At 44.6% G+C, this 22873-nt stretch overlaps 1 protein-coding gene across 2 annotated transcripts in view; it reads right to left on the reverse strand.

Annotated features, from left to right (window-relative positions):
- Positions 1-2705: 2705 nt before the first annotated feature.
- The window catches only part of LOC139550038 (charged multivesicular body protein 5-like), a 35673-nt gene continuing 15505 nt past the window's right edge, over positions 2706-22873 (reverse strand). The window contains exons 4-8 of one of the 2 annotated variants that reach the window (XM_071360616.1): positions 22369-22462; positions 15749-15820; positions 15560-15668; positions 10723-10838; positions 2706-5788 (exon numbers count right to left, since the gene is read on the reverse strand). In XM_071360616.1, the coding sequence (XP_071216717.1) occupies positions 5738-5788; positions 10723-10838; positions 15560-15668; positions 15749-15820; positions 22369-22462 (442 nt within the window). In that variant the 3' untranslated portion in view covers positions 2706-5737. Of the gene's footprint in view, positions 5789-10722; positions 10839-12128; positions 12200-15559; positions 15669-15748; positions 15821-22368; positions 22463-22873 lie in introns of those variants that run through there. The other variant, XM_071360617.1, reaches the window with a different exon arrangement.

Raw genomic sequence — 22873 nt, forward strand, 5'->3', positions numbered from 1 at the left:
TGTTTAGTCCCAGTATCCCTAGCTTAGTGATGAGCTTCGTGGGCACTATGGTGTTAAATGCTGAGATGTAGTCAATGAACAGCATTCTCACATAGGTGATCCTTTTGTCCAGGTCGGAAAGGGCAGTGTGGAGTGAGATTGAGATTACATCATCTGTGGATCTGTTGGGGCGGTATGCAAATTGGAGTGGGTCTAGGGTATCTGGGAGGATGCTGTTGATGTGAGCTATGACCAGCCTTTCAAAGCACTTCATGGCTACCGACGTGAGTGCTACTGTGCAGTAATCATTTAGTCAGGTTACCTTCGCTTCCTCGGGCACAGGGACTATAGTGGTCTGCTTGAAACATGTAGGTATTACAGACTCGGTCAGGGAGAGGTTGAAAATGTCAGTGAAGACACTGAGGGATGCTCAGCCAGTGTTTGAGAATAAGTGTCTGGTACATGCAGATGCACTCCAATTTCCTGGACAGAAAGGTGACATCACAGATAGAACAATGAGTTATAAAAAACCTTTGGTGACATTAGTCTTTCCATACACCCTACCCATTACCCCTACTCTCACCCTTCCTCTTCTTCGATGAGGTTTAATGGCGATTGGCACCCAATATGTTGCATTACTGCCACCTACTAGACCGGAGTACAACTCCCTTATACTTTGCTTGAAAAATAAATACAATAAAAAATAACACCACCGTACTCCACTATTTAAATCTACAGTATTTAGTCATGGCCAACAACCTGAAAGGATGGTACATCACCACTTAACACACCCTGTAACTCTTCTGATGTCAAGTCTCGCATACCCAAAACCTCAACCTACCTCTCTCGCACGGCACATGTCTGATCCCTAGCCCCTACAATTAACTCATACCATTACTTTCCGCAATGCTACACATTCCTTTGTCTCATGCCCTTCTGCACACTTCTCACACCTAGGAACCTCCCTCCTACACACTGCTGCCACATGCCCATAAGCTTGACACCTGTAACAACGTAATGTATTCGGTACAAAAGCTTGTACAGGATAACTTATATATCCTAACATCACTTTGACGGGAAAAAACTCAACTTCGAAACTCAGAAGAACAGACAATGACTCTTCTGTTTCACTACTCTTGCCACCCTGTCTGTGTCGCATCAAACGACGAGCATCACAAACACCAGGAATCTTCCCCTTCAGTTGGTCAACTTGAACTTTTACCCCAGTAATCACTCCTTTCAATGGTGCCCTTTTCTTGAGCGCGAAACAATTCACATTTCTTGCCCCCATTTGTTTAAACTTTGATTTAATTTGATTTAACGCTGAGCGCCTTCTCCCTCTGACCAGCAGAAACACAAACAATTATCACAAGACCACTTCTGGATACCCTCACCGATTCCACAGCACCCAATTCTGTTTTCACCCACCCTGAAACCACAAATGGATCAGCCAAAAGGGTCCACTTTTTCTGTCACAGACTCATCTTTATCCTGACCCTCGGTGCAAGCCTCGGACTCCGAGAACTTCACCACACCTACCACCTCTGATACTTTGACCTCATTCACTTTCATTTCTCCTCCTGTCTTCAGCTTCCTCTGCTTACACTTTCTACCATTCTTTCTTTAACAAACCATCTCCCTTTTTCCCACCATTTTTAACAGACTCAAGCTCACCGTCTTCCTCGCTCTTAGACCTCCTCTGCCTCTCTTTTTCCCTCCATTCCTCCTCCGTATTCCAAGTATACGTCTTCTTATGATAATGTGGCACTTCTCCTGACATACATCTTATTCTTGCTTTCTCAAGGGACGCCATTTAACCAGCTGTCACAATCTCCGTACAATCAGCACGTACCCCTCGGGATGTAGCGCTCAACAGTACATCCCAATTATAATGCAGCTGCTTCGTCTTGATGTTATTCTTTATCAAAATCTACCACGGCACTTTTCACTTTCAAACAAGCGTTCTCTACGCCTTCCTTCTCCAACGTCGCTCCCCGATCCCTCTGCCCGTGGGGAAACATGAGAATAATGTTGCTCTGTAACCTCCTCCCCAGGCCCCTACTCTCCCCCTGGCCTAGCCCCTTACTTTCAAACCACTATTGCCGCATTCAAAACTGGGATTTTGGAACTCGGAAATCTCAGACTTCAGTGCTTTCTAAACAACTGGGTACTCTGGAAAAAAACGAGCTCCGACTGGGAAAAATCTATTTGAACGGTCATCCAACTTGGAATTCTGACTTGGAACTCAGGCCTCTTTCTAGAGCTCCAACTTTCCGACCTGAAAATCACTGACGTCATGATTTGAACTCGTATTTTTCAGAGTTCCCAGTTGTTTTGAACACGGCATAAGTTTCCAACATGACCTGACGTGTGTGTTACTCATGGTGTTATAGGAGGAGCATATGGGTGGTGATAAGTGCCAGAATTAAGCCTCGTGAAGCTACTGACACCTCTCACCAAGTCACCTAACGTCTTCCATAAAATACCTCTATCAATTAACATGGTCTGTCAATGTTTTTTTTCCTAAGGTGTCAAACCTTACATGACACGTACATGTCATGTAGACGTAGTGTAAGACACATCACCTGTCAGTTTGCTTGTAAGTTTATTATGAAAGATCTTACCATGAACGCCTTAAAAACGTCGACATGTTACGCGTCACGTGTTAGTTGAAGTGTCTGTTTTAGTTTATTATTAAAGATCTCACCATGTACATGACACAAATACTCATTCAAGGGTTTTTCTTTATTTTAAAAATGTTCTACATTGTAGAATAATAGTGAAGACATCAAAACTATGAAATAACATATATGGAGTCATGAAGTAACCAAAAAAGTGTTAAACAAATCAAAATATATTTTAGATTCTTCAAAGTAGCCACCCTTTGCTTTGATGACAGCTTTGCACACTCTTGGCATTCTCTCAACCAGCTTCACCTGGAATGTTTTTCCAAAAGTCTTGAAGGAGTTCCAACATATGCTGAGCACTTGTTAACTGCTTTTCCTTCAGTCTGCGGTCCAACTCATCCCAAACCATCTCAATTGGGGCCGGGTGATTGTGGAGGACAGGTCATCTGATGCAGCACTCCATCAGTCACCTTCTTTGTTCTTCACCTGCGGGATCATCTGAGACCAGCCACCTGGACAGCTGATGGAACTGTGGGTTTGCACAACTGAAGAATTTCTGCACAAACTGTCAGAAACTGTCTCAGAGAAGCTCATCTGCGTGCTCGTCATCCTCACCAGGGTCTTGACCTGACTGCAGTTCGGCGTCATAGCTGACCTCAGTGGGCAAATGCTCACCTTCGATGGCAACTGGCACGCTGGAGAAGTGTGCTCTACACGGATGAATGGCATCGTGTGGGTGAGTGGTTTCCTGATGTCAACGTTGTGAACAGAGTGCCCCATGGTAACGGTGGGGTTATGCTATGGGCAGGCATAAGCTACGGACAATGAACACAACTGCATTTTATCTATGGAAATTTGAACACAAAGAGATACTGTGACGAGTTCCTGAAGCCCATTGCTGTGCCATTTATCCTCCTTCATCACCTCATGTTTCGGCATGATAACAAGGATCTGTCGCAAGAATCTGTACACAATTCCTGGAAGCTGAACATGTCCCAGTTCTTTCATGACCTGCATACTCACCAGACATGTCACCCATTGAGCATGTTTGGGATGCTCTGGATCGACGTGTACGACAGCGTGTTCCAGGTCCCGCCAATATCCAGCAACTTCGCACAGCCATTGAAGAGGAGGGACAACATTCCACAGGCCACAATCAACAGCCTGATCAACTCTATGTGAAGGAGATGTGTCGCGCTGCATGAGGCAAATGGTGGTCAAACCAGATACTGACTGGCTTTCTGATCCACCCTACCTTATTTTTTAAGGTATCTGTAACTAACAGATGCATATCTGTATTCCCAGTCATGTGAAATCCATAGATTAGGGCCTAATGAATTCATTTCAATTGACTGATTTCCTCATATGAACTGTAACTGAACTATATGAAATTGTTGCTATTATATTTTTGTTCAGTGTAGAAATAATTATGCTCAAAGTGGGGAATTCCGACCCGATTTAAGCGGGCGTAACATAATTGCAAAAGGGTTTTCTAATGATCAATAAACTTTGATTAGCTAACACAACTTTATTATTTATTTTATTTTACCTGGGCAAGTAAGTTTAGAACAAATTCGTATTTTCAATGACGGCCTAGGAACAGTGGGTTAACTGCCTTGCTCAGGGGCAGAACGACAGATTTGTACCTTGTCAGCTCAGGGATTTGAACTTGCAACCTTTCGGTTAGGCAGAACGACAGATTTGTACCTTGTCAGCTCAGGGATTTGAACTTGCAACCTTTCGGTTACTAGTCCAACGCTCTAACTACTACGCTACGCCGCCGCCCCACAACATGCCATTGGAACACAGGAGTGATGGTTGCTGATAATGGGCCTCTGTACGCCTGTGTAGATATTCCATAAAAAATCAGCCGTTTCCAGCTACAATAGTCATTTACAACATTAACAATGTCTACACTGTATTTCTGATCAATTTGATGTTACTTTAATGGACCAAAATTGTGCTTTTCTTTCAAAAACAAGGACATTTGTAAGTGACCCCAAACTTTTGAACGGTAGTATACATTTAGAAATGTCACTTTAGTGTTAGTTTCCTTACATGTTGCACCATTCCATTGTTAGTTGACCTTTCTTCCCTTAGTTGACCTTTCTTCCCTTAGTTGACCTTTCTTCCCTTAGTTGACCTTTCTTCCCTCTCATGTTGGTGTGGCTGTTCCTGAGGGACGCTAGCAACAGTAGATCATATTAAGCTAATGTTTTACAAGTTGTACAATCATTTGGGACCTTTAGCCTATTTCAATCAAGGGCGATATTTTAAAAACATTTTAAAACGCATTGCCTGCAATCATTTTTTATTTATTTAAAGAAATGATTAGGGGGGGCGAATTGACCCGTTCTGAATGTTGGGGTAATTTCGCCTATGATGTGAAACATTATGAAACGCAGACAACACATACCTGGAGCCTGGTGGTTCAAGACGACTGGACCGTTGTCACCACAGTTCCACGATTAGTGATGATTATTAGGATGGTTTTATAGGACTACTGGTCAACCCCTATTGTACACTTTTCTCCCCTTCCAATACTTCATGGATTTAACAACTGAATATGACAACTTTCAGGATGAATCAAACCACTGTAGGTTTAATTCACCAATATATTTAGTGCGTAAAAGGGTCTCCAAACCGGTTTTTACTTTCCTAACCCTAAATAATATACAAGATCAGAGCATTTTAAAATCTAGCAATTGGTGCTGAAAAGGAAAGAAATGTATGTGGCTTTGTGTCATTGATCCCTAATACTCTGAACCTCCACTGAGTCTGGCGAGGACATTCTAATTAAAGGTACACCAAATTTAAAGGGACGGCTTTAGGTAACCGTAAACCCTATCGGTAACAATATAAACTCCTCTCCAAAACAGTATCAATACCTTAGTAATACAGTGGTAGTAAGTTATGTAACCTGTTCTCAGGTCAGATCATTGTAACGTAGAAATGTTACTCTACATATAAAAGTGTAGCAGGGATTTGTAGTTTTATGTAGCAGGGATCTGTAGTTTTATGTAGCAGGGATCTGTAGTTTTATGTAGCAGGGATCTGTAGTTTTATGTAGCAGGGATCTGTAGTTTTATGTAGCAGGGATCTGTAGTTTTATGTAGCAGGGATCTGTAGTTTTATGTAGCAGGGATCTGTGGTAGACCAAACTCATCCACCAGAACACCATCCTGGAAAAGCAAGAAAATACGTGTTAAAACAACCCTAGAGTCATTGTCCACTGCTGAAATAATTAGCATAATACAAAATAACAATAACATATCAGTCAGTTTAAGCTAAAGATGTTTTTTTGCCTGGGCTCCGTCTCAACCCACCGCATCAACCGATGTCGGCATTATGCATCTGTGGTGAAAGGTGACAGAGCTAGAGCGGTGTTTGTCAGACCAGGAGACATCCCGAAAATCGCTCTTCTCACAAAATCGTCTGTAGCGTACGAACGATTTGGGCTCCATACTAGTAGCCCCTCCATGGAAAGGTGGGACTCGCACGGACATGTTGGTTGTTCTGCTCTAGGACACCCACAAGCCCCACAAGACTAGTATGAAGGTAGCTGGGTACCAGTTAAAAAAATTAATTGAAGTACAGTGCATTAAGAAAGTATTCAGACCCCTTGACTTTTTCCACATTTTGTTACGTTACAGACTTATTCTAAAATTGATGTAATACATTTTTTCCCTCAATCTACACACAATAACCCGTAATGACAAAGCAATGCAGGTTTTAAAAAACAGAAATACCTTATTTACATAAGTATTCAGACCTTTTGCTATGCGACTCGAAATTTAGCTCAGGCGCACCATGTTTCCATTGATCATCCTTGAGATGTTTCTACAACTTCATTGGAGTCCACCTGTGGTAAATTCAATTGATTGGACATGATTGAGAAAGGCACACACCTGTCAATATAAGGTCCCACAGTTGACAGTGCACGTCAGAGTAAAAATCAAGCCATGAGGTCAAAGGAATTGTCCGTAGAGCTCCGAGACAGGATTGTGTCGAGACACAGATCTTGGAAGGGTACCAAAACATTTCTGCAGCATTGAAGGTCCCCAAGAACACAGTGGCCTCCATCATTCTTAAATAGAAAAAGTGTAAAACCACCAAGACTCTTCCTAGAGCTGGCCGACCGGCCAAACTGAGCAATCGGGGGAGAAGGTTTGGACAGGGAGGTGACCAAGAACCCGATGGCCACTCTGACAGAGATCCAGAGTTCCTCTCAATCAGGCCTTTATGGTAGAGTGGCCAGACGGAAGCCACTCCTCAGTAAAAGGCATGACAGCCCGCTTGGAGTTTGACAAAAAGCACCTAAAGGACTCTCAGACCATGAGAAACAAGATTCTCTGGTCTGATGAAACCAAGAATGAACTATTTAGCCTGAATGCCAAGCGTCACATCTGGAGGAAACCTGGCACCATCCCTATGGTGAAGCATGGTGGTGGCAGCATCATGCTGTGGGGATGTTTTTCAGCGGCAGGGACTGGGAGACTAGTCAAGAACGAGGGAAAGATGAACGGAGCAAAGTACAGAGAGATCATTGATGAAAACCTGCTCCAGAGCGCTCGGACCTCAGACTGGGGCGAAGGTTCACCTTCCAACAGGACAATGACCTGCCAGAACAAGGACTTTAACCAGATCGAACATATCTGGAGACCTGAGAATATCTGTGCAGCGACGCTCCCCATCAAACCTGAAAGAGCTTGAAAGGATCTGCAGAGAAGAATGGGAGAAACCCCCAAATACAGGTGTGCCAAGCTTGTACCGTCATACCTAAGAATACTTGAGGCTGTAATCGCTGCCAAAGGTGCTTCACCAAAGTAAAGGGTGTTAATTTTAATACATTTGCTAAAATGTCTAAAAAAAGATTTTTGCTTTGTCACTACGGGATAATGTGTGTAGATTGATTAGATTTTTTTTTTTATTGATTCCATTTTAGTATAAGGCTGTAACGTAACAAAACGTGGGAAAAGTCAAGGGGTCTGAATGCTTTCCAAATACACTGTATAAGTTCACTACATGACCAAAAGGATGTGGAGACCTGCTGATAGAACACCTCATTCCAAAATCATGGTCATTAATATGGAGTTGGTCCCCCCTTTGCTGCTATAACAGCCTCCACTCTTCTGGGAAGGCTTTCCACTAGATGTTGGAACATAGCTGCTATAACAGCCTCCACTCTTCTGGGAAGGTTTTCCACTAGATGTTGGAACATTGCTGCTATAACAGCCTCCACTCTTCTGGGAAAGCTTTCCACTAGATGTTGGAACATTGCTGCTATAACAGCCTCCACTCTTCTGGGAAGGCTTTCCACTAGATGTTGGAACATTGCTGCTATAACAGCCTCCACTCTTCTGGGAAGGCTTTCCACTAGATGTTGGAACATTGCTGTTATAACAGCCTCCACTCTTCTGGGAAGGCTTTCCACTAGATGTTGGAACATTGCTGCTATAACAGCCTCCACTCTTCTGGGAAGGCTTTCTACTAGATGTTGGAACATTGCTGCTATAACAGCCTCCACTCTTCTGGGAAGGCTTTCCACTAGATGTTGGAACATTGCTGCTATAACAGCCTCCACTCTTCTGGGAAGGCTTTCCACTAGATGTTGGAACATTGCTGCTATAACAGCCTCCACTCTTCTGGGAAGGCTTTCCACTAGATGTTGGAACATTGCTGCTATAACAGCCTCCACTCTTCTGGGAAGGCTTTCCACTAGATGTTGGAACATTGCTGCTATAACAGCCTCCACTCTTCTGGGAAGGCTTTCCACTAGATGATGGAACATTGCTGCTATAACAGCCTCCACTCTTCTGGGAAGGCTTTCCACTAGATGTTGGAACATTGCTGCTATAACAGCCTCCACTCTTCTGGGAAGGCTTTCTACTAGATGTTGGATAACTGCTGCTATAACAGCCTCCACTCTTCTGGGAAGGCTTTCCACTAGATGTTGGAACATTGCTGCTATAACAGCCTCCACTCTTCTGGGAAAGCTTTCCACTAGATGTTGGAACATTGCTGCTATAACAGCCTCCACTCTTCTGGGAAGGCTTTCCACTAGATGTTGGAACATTGCTGCTATAACAGCCTCCACTCTTCTGGGAAGGCTTTCCACTAGATGTTGGAACATTGCTGCTATAACAGCCTCCACTCTTCTGGGAAGGCTTTCCACTAGATGTTGGAACATTGCTGCTATAACAGCCTCCACTCTTCTGGGAAGGCTTTCCACTAGATGTTGGAACATTGCTGCTATAACAGCCTCCACTCTTCTGGGAAGGCTTTCCACTAGATGATGGAACATTGCTGCTATAACAGCCTCCACTCTTCTGGGAAGGCTTTCCGCTAGATGTTGGAACATTGCTGCTATAACAGCCTCCACTCTTCTGGGAAGGCTTTCTACTAGATGTTGGAACATTGCTGCTATAACAGCCTCCACTCTTCTGGGAAGGCTTTCTACTAGATGTTGGATAACTGCTGCTATAACAGCCTCCACTCTTCTGGGAAGGCTTTCCACTAGATGTTGGAACATTGCTGCTATAACAGCCTCCACTCTTCTGGGAAAGCTTTCCACTAGATGTTGGAACATTGCTGCTATAACAGCCTCCACTCTTCTGGGAAGGCTTTCCACTAGATGATGGAACATTGCTGCTATAACAGCCTCCACTCTTCTGGGAAGGCTTTCCACTATATGTTGGAACATTGCTGCTATAACAGCCTCCACTCTTCTGGGAAGGCTTTCTACTAGATGTTGGAACATTGCTGTTATAACAGCCTCCACTCTTCTGGGAAGGCTTTCGACTAGATGATGGAACATTGCTGCTATAACAGCCTCCACTCTTCTGGAAGGCTTTCCACTAGATGATGGAACATTGCTGCTATAACAGCCTCCACTCTTCTGGGAAGGCTTTCCACTAGATGTTGGAACATTGCTGCTATAACAGCCTCCACTCTTCTGGGAAGGCTTTCTACTAGATGTTGGAACATTGCTGCTATAACAGCCTCCACTCTTCTGGGAAGGCTTTCCACTAGATGTTGGAACATTGCTGCTATAACAGCCTCCACTCTTCTGGGAAGGCTTTCTACTAGATGTTGGAACATTGCTGCTATAACAGCCTCCACTCTTCTGGGAAGGCTTTCTACTAGATGTTGGAACATTGCTGCTATAACAGCCTCCACTCTTCTGGGAAGGCTTTCCACTAGATGATGGAACATTGCTGCCATAACAGCCTCCACTCTTCTGGGAAGGCTTTCCACTAGATGTTGGAACATTGCTGCTATAACAGCCTCCACTCTTCTGGGAAGGCTTTCTACTAGATGTTGGAACATTGCTGCTATAACAGCCTCCACTCTTCTGGGAAGGCTTTCTACTAGATGTTGGATAATTGCTGCTATAACAGCCTCCACTCTTCTGGGAAGGCTTTCTACTAGATGTTGGAACATTGCTGCTATAACAGCCTCCACTCTTCTGGGAAGGCTTTCCACTAGATGTTGGAACATTGCTGCTATAACAGCCTCCACTCTTCTGGGAAAGCTTTCCACTAGATGTTGGAACATTGCTGCTATAACAGCCTCCACTCTTCTGGGAAGGCTTTCCACTATATGTTGGAACATTGCTGCTATAACAGCCTCCACTCTTCTGGGAAGGCTTTCCACTAGATGTTGGAACATTGCTGCTATAACAGCCTCCACTCTTCTGGGAAGGCTTTCTACTAGATGTTGGAACATTGCTGCTATAACAGCCTCCACTCTTCTGGGAAGGCTTTCTACTAGATGTTGGAACATTGCTGCTATAACAGCCTCCACTCTTCTGGGAAGGCTTTCCCCTAGATGTTGGAACATTGCTGCTATAACAGCCTCCACTCTTCTGGGAAGGCTTTCCACTAGATGTTGGAACATTGCTGCTATAACAGCCTCCACTCTTCTGGGAAGGCTTTCCACTAGATGTTGGAACATTGCTGCGGAGACTTGCTTCTATTCAGCCACAAGAGCATCGGTGAGGTCGGGCACTGATATTGGGCGATTAGGCCTGGCTCGCAGTTGGTGTTCCATTTCATTCCAAAGGTGTTCAATGGGTTGAAGTCAGGGCTCTGTGCAGGCTAGGGCTGTGTCTTACCTTGTTGGTTTTACTGTCGTTGGGTATGCCCTCTGGGATGGAGGGGGCAGAGGAAGCCTCATCCAGGTAGGTACTGTCATCATCCAGCAACAACTCATCCCCTAGGGCATCCAGCTCTGACAACACATAACAACATCATCCCCTAGGGCATCCAGCTCTGACAACACACAACATCATCCACTAGGGCATCCAGCTCTGACAACACACAACATCATCCCCTAGGGCATCCAGCTCTGACAACACACAACATCATCCACTAGGGCATCCAGCTCTGACAACACACAACATCATCCACTAGAGCATCCAGCTCTGACAACACACAACAACATCATCCACTAGAGCATCCAGCTCTGACAACACATAACAACATCATCCACTAGAGCATCCAGCTCTGACAACACATAACAACATCATCCACTAGGGCATCCAGCTCTGACAACACACAACATCATCCCCTAGGGCATCCAGCTCTGACAACACATAACAACATCATCCACTAGGGCATCCAGCTCTGACAACACACAACATCATCATCCACTAGGGCATCCAGCTCTGACAACACACAACAACATCATCCCCTAGGGCATCCAGCTCTGACAACACACAACAACATCATCCCCTAGAGCATCCAGCTCTGACAACACATAACAACATCATCCCCTAGAGCATCCAGCTCTGACAACACACAACATCATCATCCACTAGGGCATCCAGCTCTGACAACACACAACAACATCATCCCCTAGAGCATCCAGCTCTGACAACACATAACAACATCATCCCCTAGAGCATCCAGCTCTGACAACACACAACATCATCATCCCCTAGGGCATCCAGCTCTGACAACACACAACATCATCATCCCCTAGAGCATCCAGCTCTGACAACACATAACAACATCATCCCCTAGGGCATCCAGCTCTGACAACACATAACAACATCATCCCCTAGGGCATCCAGCTCTGACAACACATAACAACATCATCCCCTAGAGCATCCAGCTCTGACAACACACAACAACATCATCCCCTAGAGCATCCAGCTCTGACAACACATAACAACATCATCCCCTAGGGCATCCAGCTCTGACAACACACAACATCATCCCCTAGAGCATCCAGCTCTGACAACACATAACAACATCATCCCCTAGAGCATCCAGCTCTGACAACACACAACATCATCCCCTAGGGCACCCAGCTCTGACAACACACAACATCATCCCCTAGGGCATCCAGCTCTGACAACACACAACATCATCCACTAGGGCATCCAGCTCTGACAACACACAACATCATCCACTAGGGCATCCAGCTCTGACAACACACAACATCATCCACTAGAGCATCCAGCTCTGACAACACACAACATCATCATCCACTAGGGCATCCAGCTCTGACAACACATAACAACATCATCCACTAGGGCATCCAGCTCTGACAACACATAACAACATCATCCCCTAGGGCATCCAGCTCTGACAACACATAACAACATCATCCCCTAGGGCATCATTCAACCAGCTGTAAACCCACACCCCTACCTGCTGTTAGACCCACACCCCTACCTGCTGTTAGACCCACACCCCTACCTGCTGTTAGACCCACACCCCTACCTGCTGTTAGACCCACACCCCTACCTGCTGTTAGACCCACATCCCTACCTGCTGTTAGACCCACACCCCTACCTGCTGTTAGACCCACACCCCTACCTGCTGTTAGACCCACATCCCTACCTGCTGTTAGACACCCCTACCTGCTGTTAGACCCACACCCCTACCTGCTGTTAGACCCACACCCCTACCTGCTGTTAGACCCACACCCCTACCTGCTGTTAGACCCACACCCCTACCTGCTGTTAGACACCCCTACCTGCTGTTAGACCCACACCCCTACCTGCTGTTAGACCCACACCCCTACCTGCTGTTAGACACCCTACCTGCTGTTAGACCCACATCCCTACCTGCTGTTAGACCCACACCCCTACCTGCTGTTAGACCCACACCCCTACCTGCTGTTAGACCCACACCCCTACCTGCTGTTAGACACCCCTACCTGCTGTTAGACCCACACCCCTACCTGCTGTTAGACCCACACCCCTACCTGCTGTTAGACCCACATCCCTACCTGCTGTTAGACCCACATCCCTACCTGCTGTTAGACCCACACCCCTACCTGCTGTTAGACCCACACCCCTACCTGCTGTTAGACCCACACCCCTACCTGCTGTTAGACATCCCTACCTGCTGTTAGACCCACACCCCTACCTGCTGTTAGACACCCCTACCTGCTGTTAGACACCCCTACCTGCTGTTAGACCCACACCCCTACCTGCTGTTAGACCCACACCCCTACCTGCTGTTAGACCCACACCCCTACCTGCTGTTAGACCCACACCCCTACCTGCTGTTAGACACACACCCCTACCTCCTGTTAGACCCACACCCCTACCTGCTGTTAGACCCACATCCCTACCTGCTGTTAGACCCACATCCCTACCTGCTGTTAGACCCACACCCCTACCTGCTGTTAGACACACATCCCTACCTGCTGTTAGACACACACCCCTACCTGCTGTTAGACCCACACCCCTACCTGCTGTTAGACCCACACCCCTAACTGCTGTTAGACACCCCTACCTGCTGTTAGACCCACACCCCTACCTGCTGTTAGACCCACATCCCTACCTGCTGTTAGACCCACACCCCTACCTGCTGTTAGACCCACACCCTACCTGCTGTTAGACCCACATCCCTACCTGCTGTTAGACCCACACCCCTACCTGCTGTTAGACCCACACCTCTACCTGCTGTTAGACCCACACCCCTACCTGCTGTTAGACCCACACCCCTACCTGCTGTTAGACCCACACCCCTACCTGCTGTTAGACACACACCCCTACCTGCTGTTAGACACACACCCCTACCTGCTGTTAGACACCCCTACCTGCTGTTAGACCCACACCCCTACCTGCTGTTAGACCCACACCCCTACCTGCTGTTAGACCCACACCCCTACCTGCTGTTAGACCCACACCCCTACCTGCTGTTAGTCCCACACCCCTACCTGCTGTTAAACACCCCTACCTGCTGTTAGACCCACACCCCTACCTGCTGTTGGACCCACACCCCTACCTGCTGTTGGACCCACACCCCTACCTGCTGTTAGACCCACACCCCTACCTGCTGTTAGACCCACACCCCTACCTGCTGTTAGACACACACCCCTACCTGCTGTTAGACCCACACCCCTACCTGCTGTTAGACACCCCTACCTGCTGTTAGACACCCCTACCTGCTGTTAGACCCACACCCCTACCTGCTGTTAGACCCACACCCCTACCTGCTGTTAGACACCCCTACCTGCTGTTGGACCCACACCCCTACCTGCTGTTAGACCCACACCCCTACCTGCTGTTAGACCCACACCCCTACCTGCTGTTAGACCCACACCCCTACCTGCTGTTAGACACCCCTACCTGCTGTTAGACCCACACCCCTACCTGCTGTTAGACCCACACCCCTACCTGCTGTTAGACACCCCTACCTGCTGTTAGACCCACACCCCTACCTGCTGTTAGACCCACATCCCTACCTGCTGTTAGACCCACACCCCTACCTGCTGTTAGACCCACACCCCTACCTGCTGTTAGACCCACACCCCTACCTGCTGTTAGACCCACACCCCTACCTGCTGTTAGACCCACACCCCTACCTGCTGTTAGACACCCCTACCTGCTGTTAGACCCACACCCCTACCTGCTGTTAGACACCCCTACCTGCTGTTAGACCCACACCCCTACCTGCTGTTGGACCCACACCCCTACCTGCTGTTAGACCCACACCCCTACCTGCTGTTAGACCCACACCCCTACCTGCTGTTAGACCCACACCCCTACCTGCTGTTAGACCCACACCCCTACCTGCTGTTAGACCCACACCCCTACCTGCTGTTAGACCCACACCCCTACCTGCTGTTAGACCCACATCCCTACCTGCTGTTAGACACCCCTACCTGCTGTTAGACCCACACCCCTACCTGCTGTTAGACACACACCCCTACCTGCTGTTAGACCCACACCCCTAACTGCTGTTAGACCCACACCCCTACCTGCTGTTAGACCCACACCCCTACCTGCTGTTGGACCCACACCCCTACCTGCTGTTAGACACCCCTACCTGCTGTTAGACACCCCTACCTGCTGTTAGACCCACATCCCTACCTGCTGTTAGACCCACACCCCGACCTGCTGTTAGACACCCCTACCTGCTGTTAGACCCACACCCCTACCTGCTGTTAGACCCACACCCCTACCTGCTGTTAGACTAACACCCCTACCTGCTGTTGGACCCACACCCCTACCTGCTGTTAGACACCCCTACCTGCTGTTAGACACCCCTACCTGCTGTTAGACCCACACCCCTACCTGCTGTTAGACCCACATCCCTACCTGCTGTTAGACCCACACCCCTACCTGCTGTTAGACCCACATCCCTACCTGCTGTTAGACACCCCTACCTGCTGTTAGACCCACACCCCTACCTGCTGTTAGACCCACACCCCTACCTGCTGTTAGACACCTCTACCTGCTGTTAGACCCACACCCCTACCTGCTGTTAGACCCACACCCCTACCTGCTGTTAGACCCACACCCCTACCTGCTGTTAGACCCACACCCCTACCTGCTGTTAGACATCCCTACCTGCTGTTAGACCCACATCCCTACCTGCTGTTAGACCCACACCCCTACCTGCTGTTAGACATCCCTACCTGCTGTTAGACCCACATCCCTACCTGCTGTTAGACCCACATCCCTACCTGCTGTTAGACATCCCTACCTGCTTCCAGGTCATCCTCGTCTATCTCAGGAGTTCCGTAGCTGCGACTCAGAGACTCCTGAACCTCGTTGGCATCCTCCATCATATCCTCCAGCTGATCCTGTAGGTCCTACACCACATCATACAGGATGAAGAAGCTCCACAGCGTATAATGTGAGGGAACTGATAAAAACACATTAAATTAGTTACTTCTATCTGATCGGTCTTCACGTCCTTGTAAGCCCTCTTCATCTCTTTAGCTCCAATCTTCATAGCCTCCACCTGGGAACCAACAATGAAAAGAACAAGTAGTCAAGGACTGATCCTTCATATCTAAAGGACAAGTAGTCAAGGACTGATCCTTCATATCTAAAGGACAAGTAGTCAAGGACTGATCCTTCATATCTAAAGGACAAGTAGTCCAGGACTGATCCTTTATGTCTAAAGGACAAGTAGTCCAGGACTGATCCTTTATGTCTAAAGGACAAGTAGTCAAGGACTGATCCTTCATATCTAAAGGACAAGTAGTCAAGGACTGATCCTTCATATCTAAAAGACAAGTAGTCCAGGACTGATCCTTTATGTCTAAAGGACAAGTAGTCAAGGACTGATCCTTTATGTCTAAAGGACAAGTAGTCAAGGACTGATCCTTTATGTCTAAAGGACAAGTAGTCAAGGACTGATCCTTTATATCTAAAGGACAAGTAGTCAAGGACTGATCCTTTATGTCTAAAGAACAAGTAGTCAAGGACTGATCCTTCATGTCTAAAGGACAAGTAGTCAAGGACTGATCCTTTATATCTAATGGACAAGTAGTCAAGGACTGATCCTTCATATCTAATGGACAAGTAGTCAAGGACTGATCCTTTATATCTAAAGGACAAGTAGTCAAGGACTGATCCTTTATATCTAAAGGACAAGTAGTCAAGGACTGATCCTTTATATCTAAAGGACAAGTAGTCAAGGACTGATCCTTTATGTCTAAAGGACAAGTAGTCAAGGACTGATCCTTTATATCTAAAGGACAAGTAGTCAAGGACTGATCCTTTATATCTAAAGGACAAGTAGTCAAGGACTGATCCTTTATATCTAAAGGACAAGTAGTCAAGGACTGATCCTTTATATCTAAAGGACAAGTAGTCAAGGACTGATCCTTTATGTCTAAAGGACAAGTAGTCAAGGACTGATCCTTTATATCTAAAGGACAAGTAGTCAAGGACAGATCCTTTATGTCTAAAGGACAAGTAGTCAAGGACTGATCCTTTATGTCTAAAGAACAAGTAGTCAAGGACTGATCCTTCATGTCTAATGGACAAGTAGTCAAGGACTGATCCTTTATGTCTAGAGGACAAGTAGTCAAGGACTGATCCTTCATATCTAAAGGACAAGTAGTCAAGGACAGATCCTTTATGTCTAAAGGACAAGTAGTCAAGGACAGATCCTTTATATCTAAAGGACAAGTAGTCAAGGACTGATCCTTTATATCTAATGGACAAGTAGTCAAGGACTGATCCTTCATATCTAAAGGACAAGTAGTCCAGGACTGATCCTTTATATCTAATGGACAAGTAGTCAAGGACTGATCCTTTATATCTAAAGGACAAGTAGTCAAGGACAGATCCTTTATATCTAAAGAACAAGTAGTCAAGGACTGATCCTTTATATCTAAAGGACAAGTAGTCAAGGACAGATCCTTTATATCTAAAGAACAAGTAGTCAAGGACTGATCCTTTATATCTAAAGGACAAGTAGTCAAGGACTGATCCTTTATATCTAAAGGACAAATAGTCAAGGACTGATCCTTTATGTCTAAAGGACAAGTAGTCAAGGACAGATCCTTTATATCTAAAGGACAAGTAGTCAAGGACTGATCCTTTATATCTAATGGACACGTAGTCAAGGACTGATCCTTTATATTTAAAGAACAAGTAGTCAAGGACAGATCCTTCATATCTAATGGACACGTAGTCAAGGACAGATCCTTTATGTCTAAAGGACAAGTAGTCAAGGACAGATCCTTTATATCTAATGGACAAGTAGTCAAGGACAGATCCTTTATATCTAATGGACAAGTAGTCAAGGACTGATCCTTTATATCTAAAGGACAAGTAGTCAAGGACTGATCCCTTATATCTAATGGACAAGTAGTCAAGGACTGATCCTTTATGTCTAAAGGACAAGTAGTCAAGGACAGATCCTTTATGTCTAAAGGACAAATAGTCAAGGACTGATCCTTTATATCTAATGGACACGTAGTCAAGGACAGATCCTTTATGTCTAAAGGACAAGTAGTCAAGGACTGATCCTTTATATCTAAAGGACAAGTAGTCAAGGACAGATCCTTTATGTCTAAAGGACAAGTAGTCAAGGACTGATCCTTTATGTCTAAAGAACAAGTAGTCAAGGACTGATCCTTCATGTCTAATGGACAAGTAGTCAAGGACTGATCCTTTATGTCTAAAGGACAAGTAGTCAAGGACTGATCCTTCATATCTAAAGGACAAGTAGTCAAGGACAGATCCTTTATGTCTAAAGGACAAGTAGTCAAGGACTGATCCTTTATGTCTAAAGGACAAGTAGTCAAGGACTGATCCTTCATATCTAAAGGACAAGTAGTCAAGGACAGATCCTTTATGTCTAAAGGACAAGTAGTCAAGGACAGATCCTTTATATCTAAAGGACAAGTAGTCAAGGACTGATCCTTTATATCTAATGGACAAGTAGTCAAGGACTGATCCTTCATATCTAAAGGACAAGTAGTCCAGGACTGATCCTTTATATCTAATGGACAAGTAGTCAAGGACTGATCCTTTATATCTAAAGGACAAGTAGTCAAGGACAGATCCTTTATATCTAAAGAACAAGTAGTCAAGGACTGATCCTTTATATCTAAAGGACAAGTAGTCAAGGACAGATCCTTTATATCTAAAGAACAAGTAGTCAAGGACTGATCCTTTATATCTAAAGGAGAAGTAGTCAAGGACTGATCCTTTATATCTAAAGGACAAATAGTCAAGGACTGATCCTTTATGTCTAAAGGACAAGTAGTCAAGGACAGATCCTTTATATCTAAAGGACAAGTAGTCAAGGACTGATCCTTTATATCTAATGGACACGTAGTCAAGGACTGATCCTTTATATTTAAAGAACAAGTAGTCAAGGACAGATCCTTTATGTCTAAAGGACAAGTAGTCAAGGACTGATCCTTTATATCTAATGGACAAGTAGTCAAGGACTGATCCTTCATATCTAAAGGACAAGTAGTCCAGGACTGATCCTTTATATCTAAAGGACAAGTAGTCAAGGACTGATCCTTTATGTCTAAAGGACAAGTAGTCAAGGACTGATCCTTTATGTCTAAAGGACAAGTAGTCAAGGACTGATCCTTTATGTCTAAAGAACAAGTAGTCAAGGACTGATCCTTCATGTCTAATGGACAAGTAGTCAAGGACTGATCCTTTATGTCTAAAGGACAAGTAGTCAAGGACTGATCCTTCATATCTAAAGGACAAGTAGTCAAGGACAGATCCTTTATGTCTAAAGGACAAGTAGTCAAGGACTGATCCTTTATGTCTAAAGGACAAGTAGTCAAGGACTGATCCTTCATATCTAAAGGACAAGTAGTCAAGGACAGATCCTTTATGTCTAAAGGACAAGTAGTCAAGGACAGATCCTTTATATCTAAAGGACAAGTAGTCAAGGACTGATCCTTTATATCTAATGGACAAGTAGTCAAGGACTGATCCTTCATATCTAAAGGACAAGTAGTCCAGGACTGATCCTTTATGTCTAAAGGACAAGTAGTCAAGGACTGATCCTTTATGTCTAAAGGACAAGTAGTCAAGGACTGATCCTTTATGTCTAAAGGACAAGTAGTCAAGGACTGATCCTTTATGTCTAAAGAACAAGTAGTCAAGGACTGATCCTTCATGTCTAATGGACAAGTAGTCAAGGACTGATCCTTTATGTCTAAAGGACAAGTAGTCAAGGACTGATCCTTCATATCTAAAGGACAAGTAGTCAAGGACAGATCCTTTATGTCTAAAGGACAAGTAGTCAAGGACTGATCCTTTATGTCTAAAGGACAAGTAGTCAAGGACTGATCCTTCATATCTAAAGGACAAGTAGTCAAGGACAGATCCTTTATGTCTAAAGGACAAGTAGTCAAGGACTGATCCTTCATATCTAAAGGACAAGTAGTCAAGGACTGATCCTTTATATCTAATGGACAAGTAGTCAAGGACTGATCCTTCATATCTAAAGGACAAGTAGTCCAGGACTGATCCTTTATATCTAAAGGACAAGTAGTCAAGGACTGATCCTTTATGTCTAAAGGACAAGTAGTCAAGGACTGATCCTTTATGTCTAAAGGACAAGTAGTCAAGGACTGATCCTTTATGTCTAAAGAACAAGTAGTCAAGGACTGATCCTTCATGTCTAATGGACAAGTAGTCAAGGACTGATCCTTTATGTCTAAAGGACAAGTAGTCAAGGACTGATCCTTCATATCTAAAGGACAAGTAGTCAAGGACAGATCCTTTATGTCTAAAGGACAAGTAGTCAAGGACTGATCCTTTATGTCTAAAGGACAAGTAGTCAAGGACTGATCCTTCATATCTAAAGGACAAGTAGTCAAGGACAGATCCTTTATATCTAAAGAACAAGTAGTCAAGGACTGATCCTTTATATCTAAAGGACAAGTAGTCAAGGACAGATCCTTTATATCTAAAGAACAAGTAGTCAAGGACAGATCCTTTATATCTAATGGACAAGTAGTCAAGGACAGATCCCTTATATCTAATGGACAAGTAGTCAAGGACTGATCCTTTATGTCTAAAGGACAAGTAGTCAAGGACAGGTCCTTTATATCTAATGGACACGTAGTCAAGGACAGATCCTTTATGTCTAAAGGACAAGTAGTCAAGGACAGATCCTTTATATCTAATGGACAAGTAGTCAAGGACAGATCCTTTATATCTAATGGACAAGTAGTCAAGGACAGATCCCTTATATCTAATGGACAAGTAGTCAAGGACTGATCCTTTATGTCTAAAGGACAAGTAGTCAAGGACAGGTCCTTTATATCTAATGGACAAGTAGTCAAGGACTGATCCTTTATATTTAAAGAACAAGTAGTCAAGGACAGATCCTTCATATCTAATGGACACGTAGTCAAGGACAGATCCTTTATGTCTAAAGGACAAGTAGTCAAGGACAGATCCTTTATATCTAATGGACAAGTAGTCAAGGACAGATCCTTTATATCTAATGGACAAGTAGTCAAGGACAGATCCCTTATATCTAATGGACAAGTAGTCAAGGACTGATCCTTTATGTCTAAAGGACAAGTAGTCAAGGACAGATCCTTTATGTCTAAAGGACAAGTAGTCAAGGACTGATCCTTCATATCTAATGGACACGTAGTCAAGGACAGATCCTTTATGTCTAAAGGACAAGTAGTCAAGGACTGATCCTTTATATCTAAAGGACAAGTAGTCAAGGACTGATCCTTTATATCTAAAGGACAAGTAGTCAAGGACTGATCCTTTATATCTAAAGAACAAGTAGTCAAGGACTGATCCTTTATATCTAAAGAACAAGTAGTCAAGGACTGATCCTTTATATCTAAAGGACAAGTAGTCAAGGACTGATCCTTCATATCTAAAGGACAAATAGTCAAGGACTGATCCTTTATATCTAATGGACACGTAGTCAAGGACAGATCCTTTATGTCTAAAGGACAAGTAGTCAAGGACTGATGCTTTATATCTAAAGGACAAGTAGTCAAGGACTGATCCTTTATATCTAATGGACACGTAGTCAAAGACAGATCCTTTATGTCTAATGGACACGTAGTCAAGGACTGATCCTTTATGTCAAATCAAACCCATTCCCTCTGCTTTGCATGTTTCAGTTCTCTTCCGTGGGACAGAACTGAACAGAGACAGATTGTGTAATCCTTATTGTAGTCTGAGGATGCGTCTAGACATGACAGTTAAAGTAGTTTTTGTATTCTGATCATAGAGTTCTGATCATGGGATTCCAAACGTGTCATGCGTCTACACCTACATGTAAATGTGTCCACCGTGTCCACCGTGTGTCCGGATTCCCTTCTCCCGCGCTATATTCAAATGTATGCATTCTGCAAACGATGGAACAGGCTAAATATGATAACACAACAACAACTTCATGGCAGTAGCCAACTACTGTAGCTAACTAGCCAGCTAACCTCTGTAGCTAGCCAGCAAGCTAGCAAGCACAGCTAAAAGCACAACTGTAGCCAAAAATGACTTTCTTAGCTAGCTGGTTAACATTTATGAGGCCAGCAAACCCTCTCCTCACATGCTAGGAGCGTATTTCCTCCAACGTTATAATGAAAGGTGCCTCTCGGTCCAGAACACACGTTTTCCGGAGACTTGAAGGCAGAGTGCTGATGACATCACCCACTGTATGCACTTTCGGTAACCTGATTGTGTCCAGAATTAAGATACATTTGCATCATTTAGTTACGGTGTAGTGTAGCTATAGTGTAGTTACAGTGTAGTGTGGTAACAGTGTAGTGTAGTGTTGGTGTAGTTATAGTTAGTTACAGTGTAGTGTAGTTATGCTGTAGTTATAGTGTGGTGTAGTTACAGGGTAGTGTAGTTATGGTTATAGTGTAGTGTGGTTACAGTGTAGTGTGGTTATGGTGTAGTTACAGTGTAGTTTGGTTATAGTGTGGTTATAGTGTAGTTAGTGCCAGGTCTTACTGTAGTTTTAGTGTCGCTTAGTGACTGGACAGTGTAGTTGGGCTATACTGCAGATACAGTGTAGTTAGTGCCAGGTCTTACTGTAGTTTTGGTATCCTTGAGGGACTGTATAGTGTAGTTGGCCTGTTCCATGTTGAATGACTGCTGAGCCAGCTGGTCTCTCTGGCCCTCATACCTGGAATATAACATGGCCGTTATTCATACCTGGAATATAACATGGCCGTTATTCATACCTGGAATATAACATGGTCGTTATTCATACCTGGAATATAACATGGCCGTTATTCATACCTGGAATATAACATGGTCGTTATTCATACCTGGAATATAACATGGTCGTTATTCATACCTGGAATATAACATGGCCGTTATTCATACCTGGAATATAACATGGCCGTTATTCATACCTGGAATATAACATGGTCGTTATTCATACCTGGAATATAACATGGCCGTTATTCATACCTGGAATATAACATGGCCGTTATTCATACCTGGAATATAACATGGCCGTTATTCATACCTGGAATATAACATGGTCGTTATTCATACCTGGAATATAACATGGTCGTTATTCATACCTGGA

The sequence above is a fragment of the Salvelinus alpinus genome, chromosome 23, assembly GCF_045679555.1.
Source record: "Salvelinus alpinus chromosome 23, SLU_Salpinus.1, whole genome shotgun sequence".
In the NCBI taxonomy this organism is placed as follows: Eukaryota; Metazoa; Chordata; class Actinopteri; order Salmoniformes; family Salmonidae; genus Salvelinus; species Salvelinus alpinus.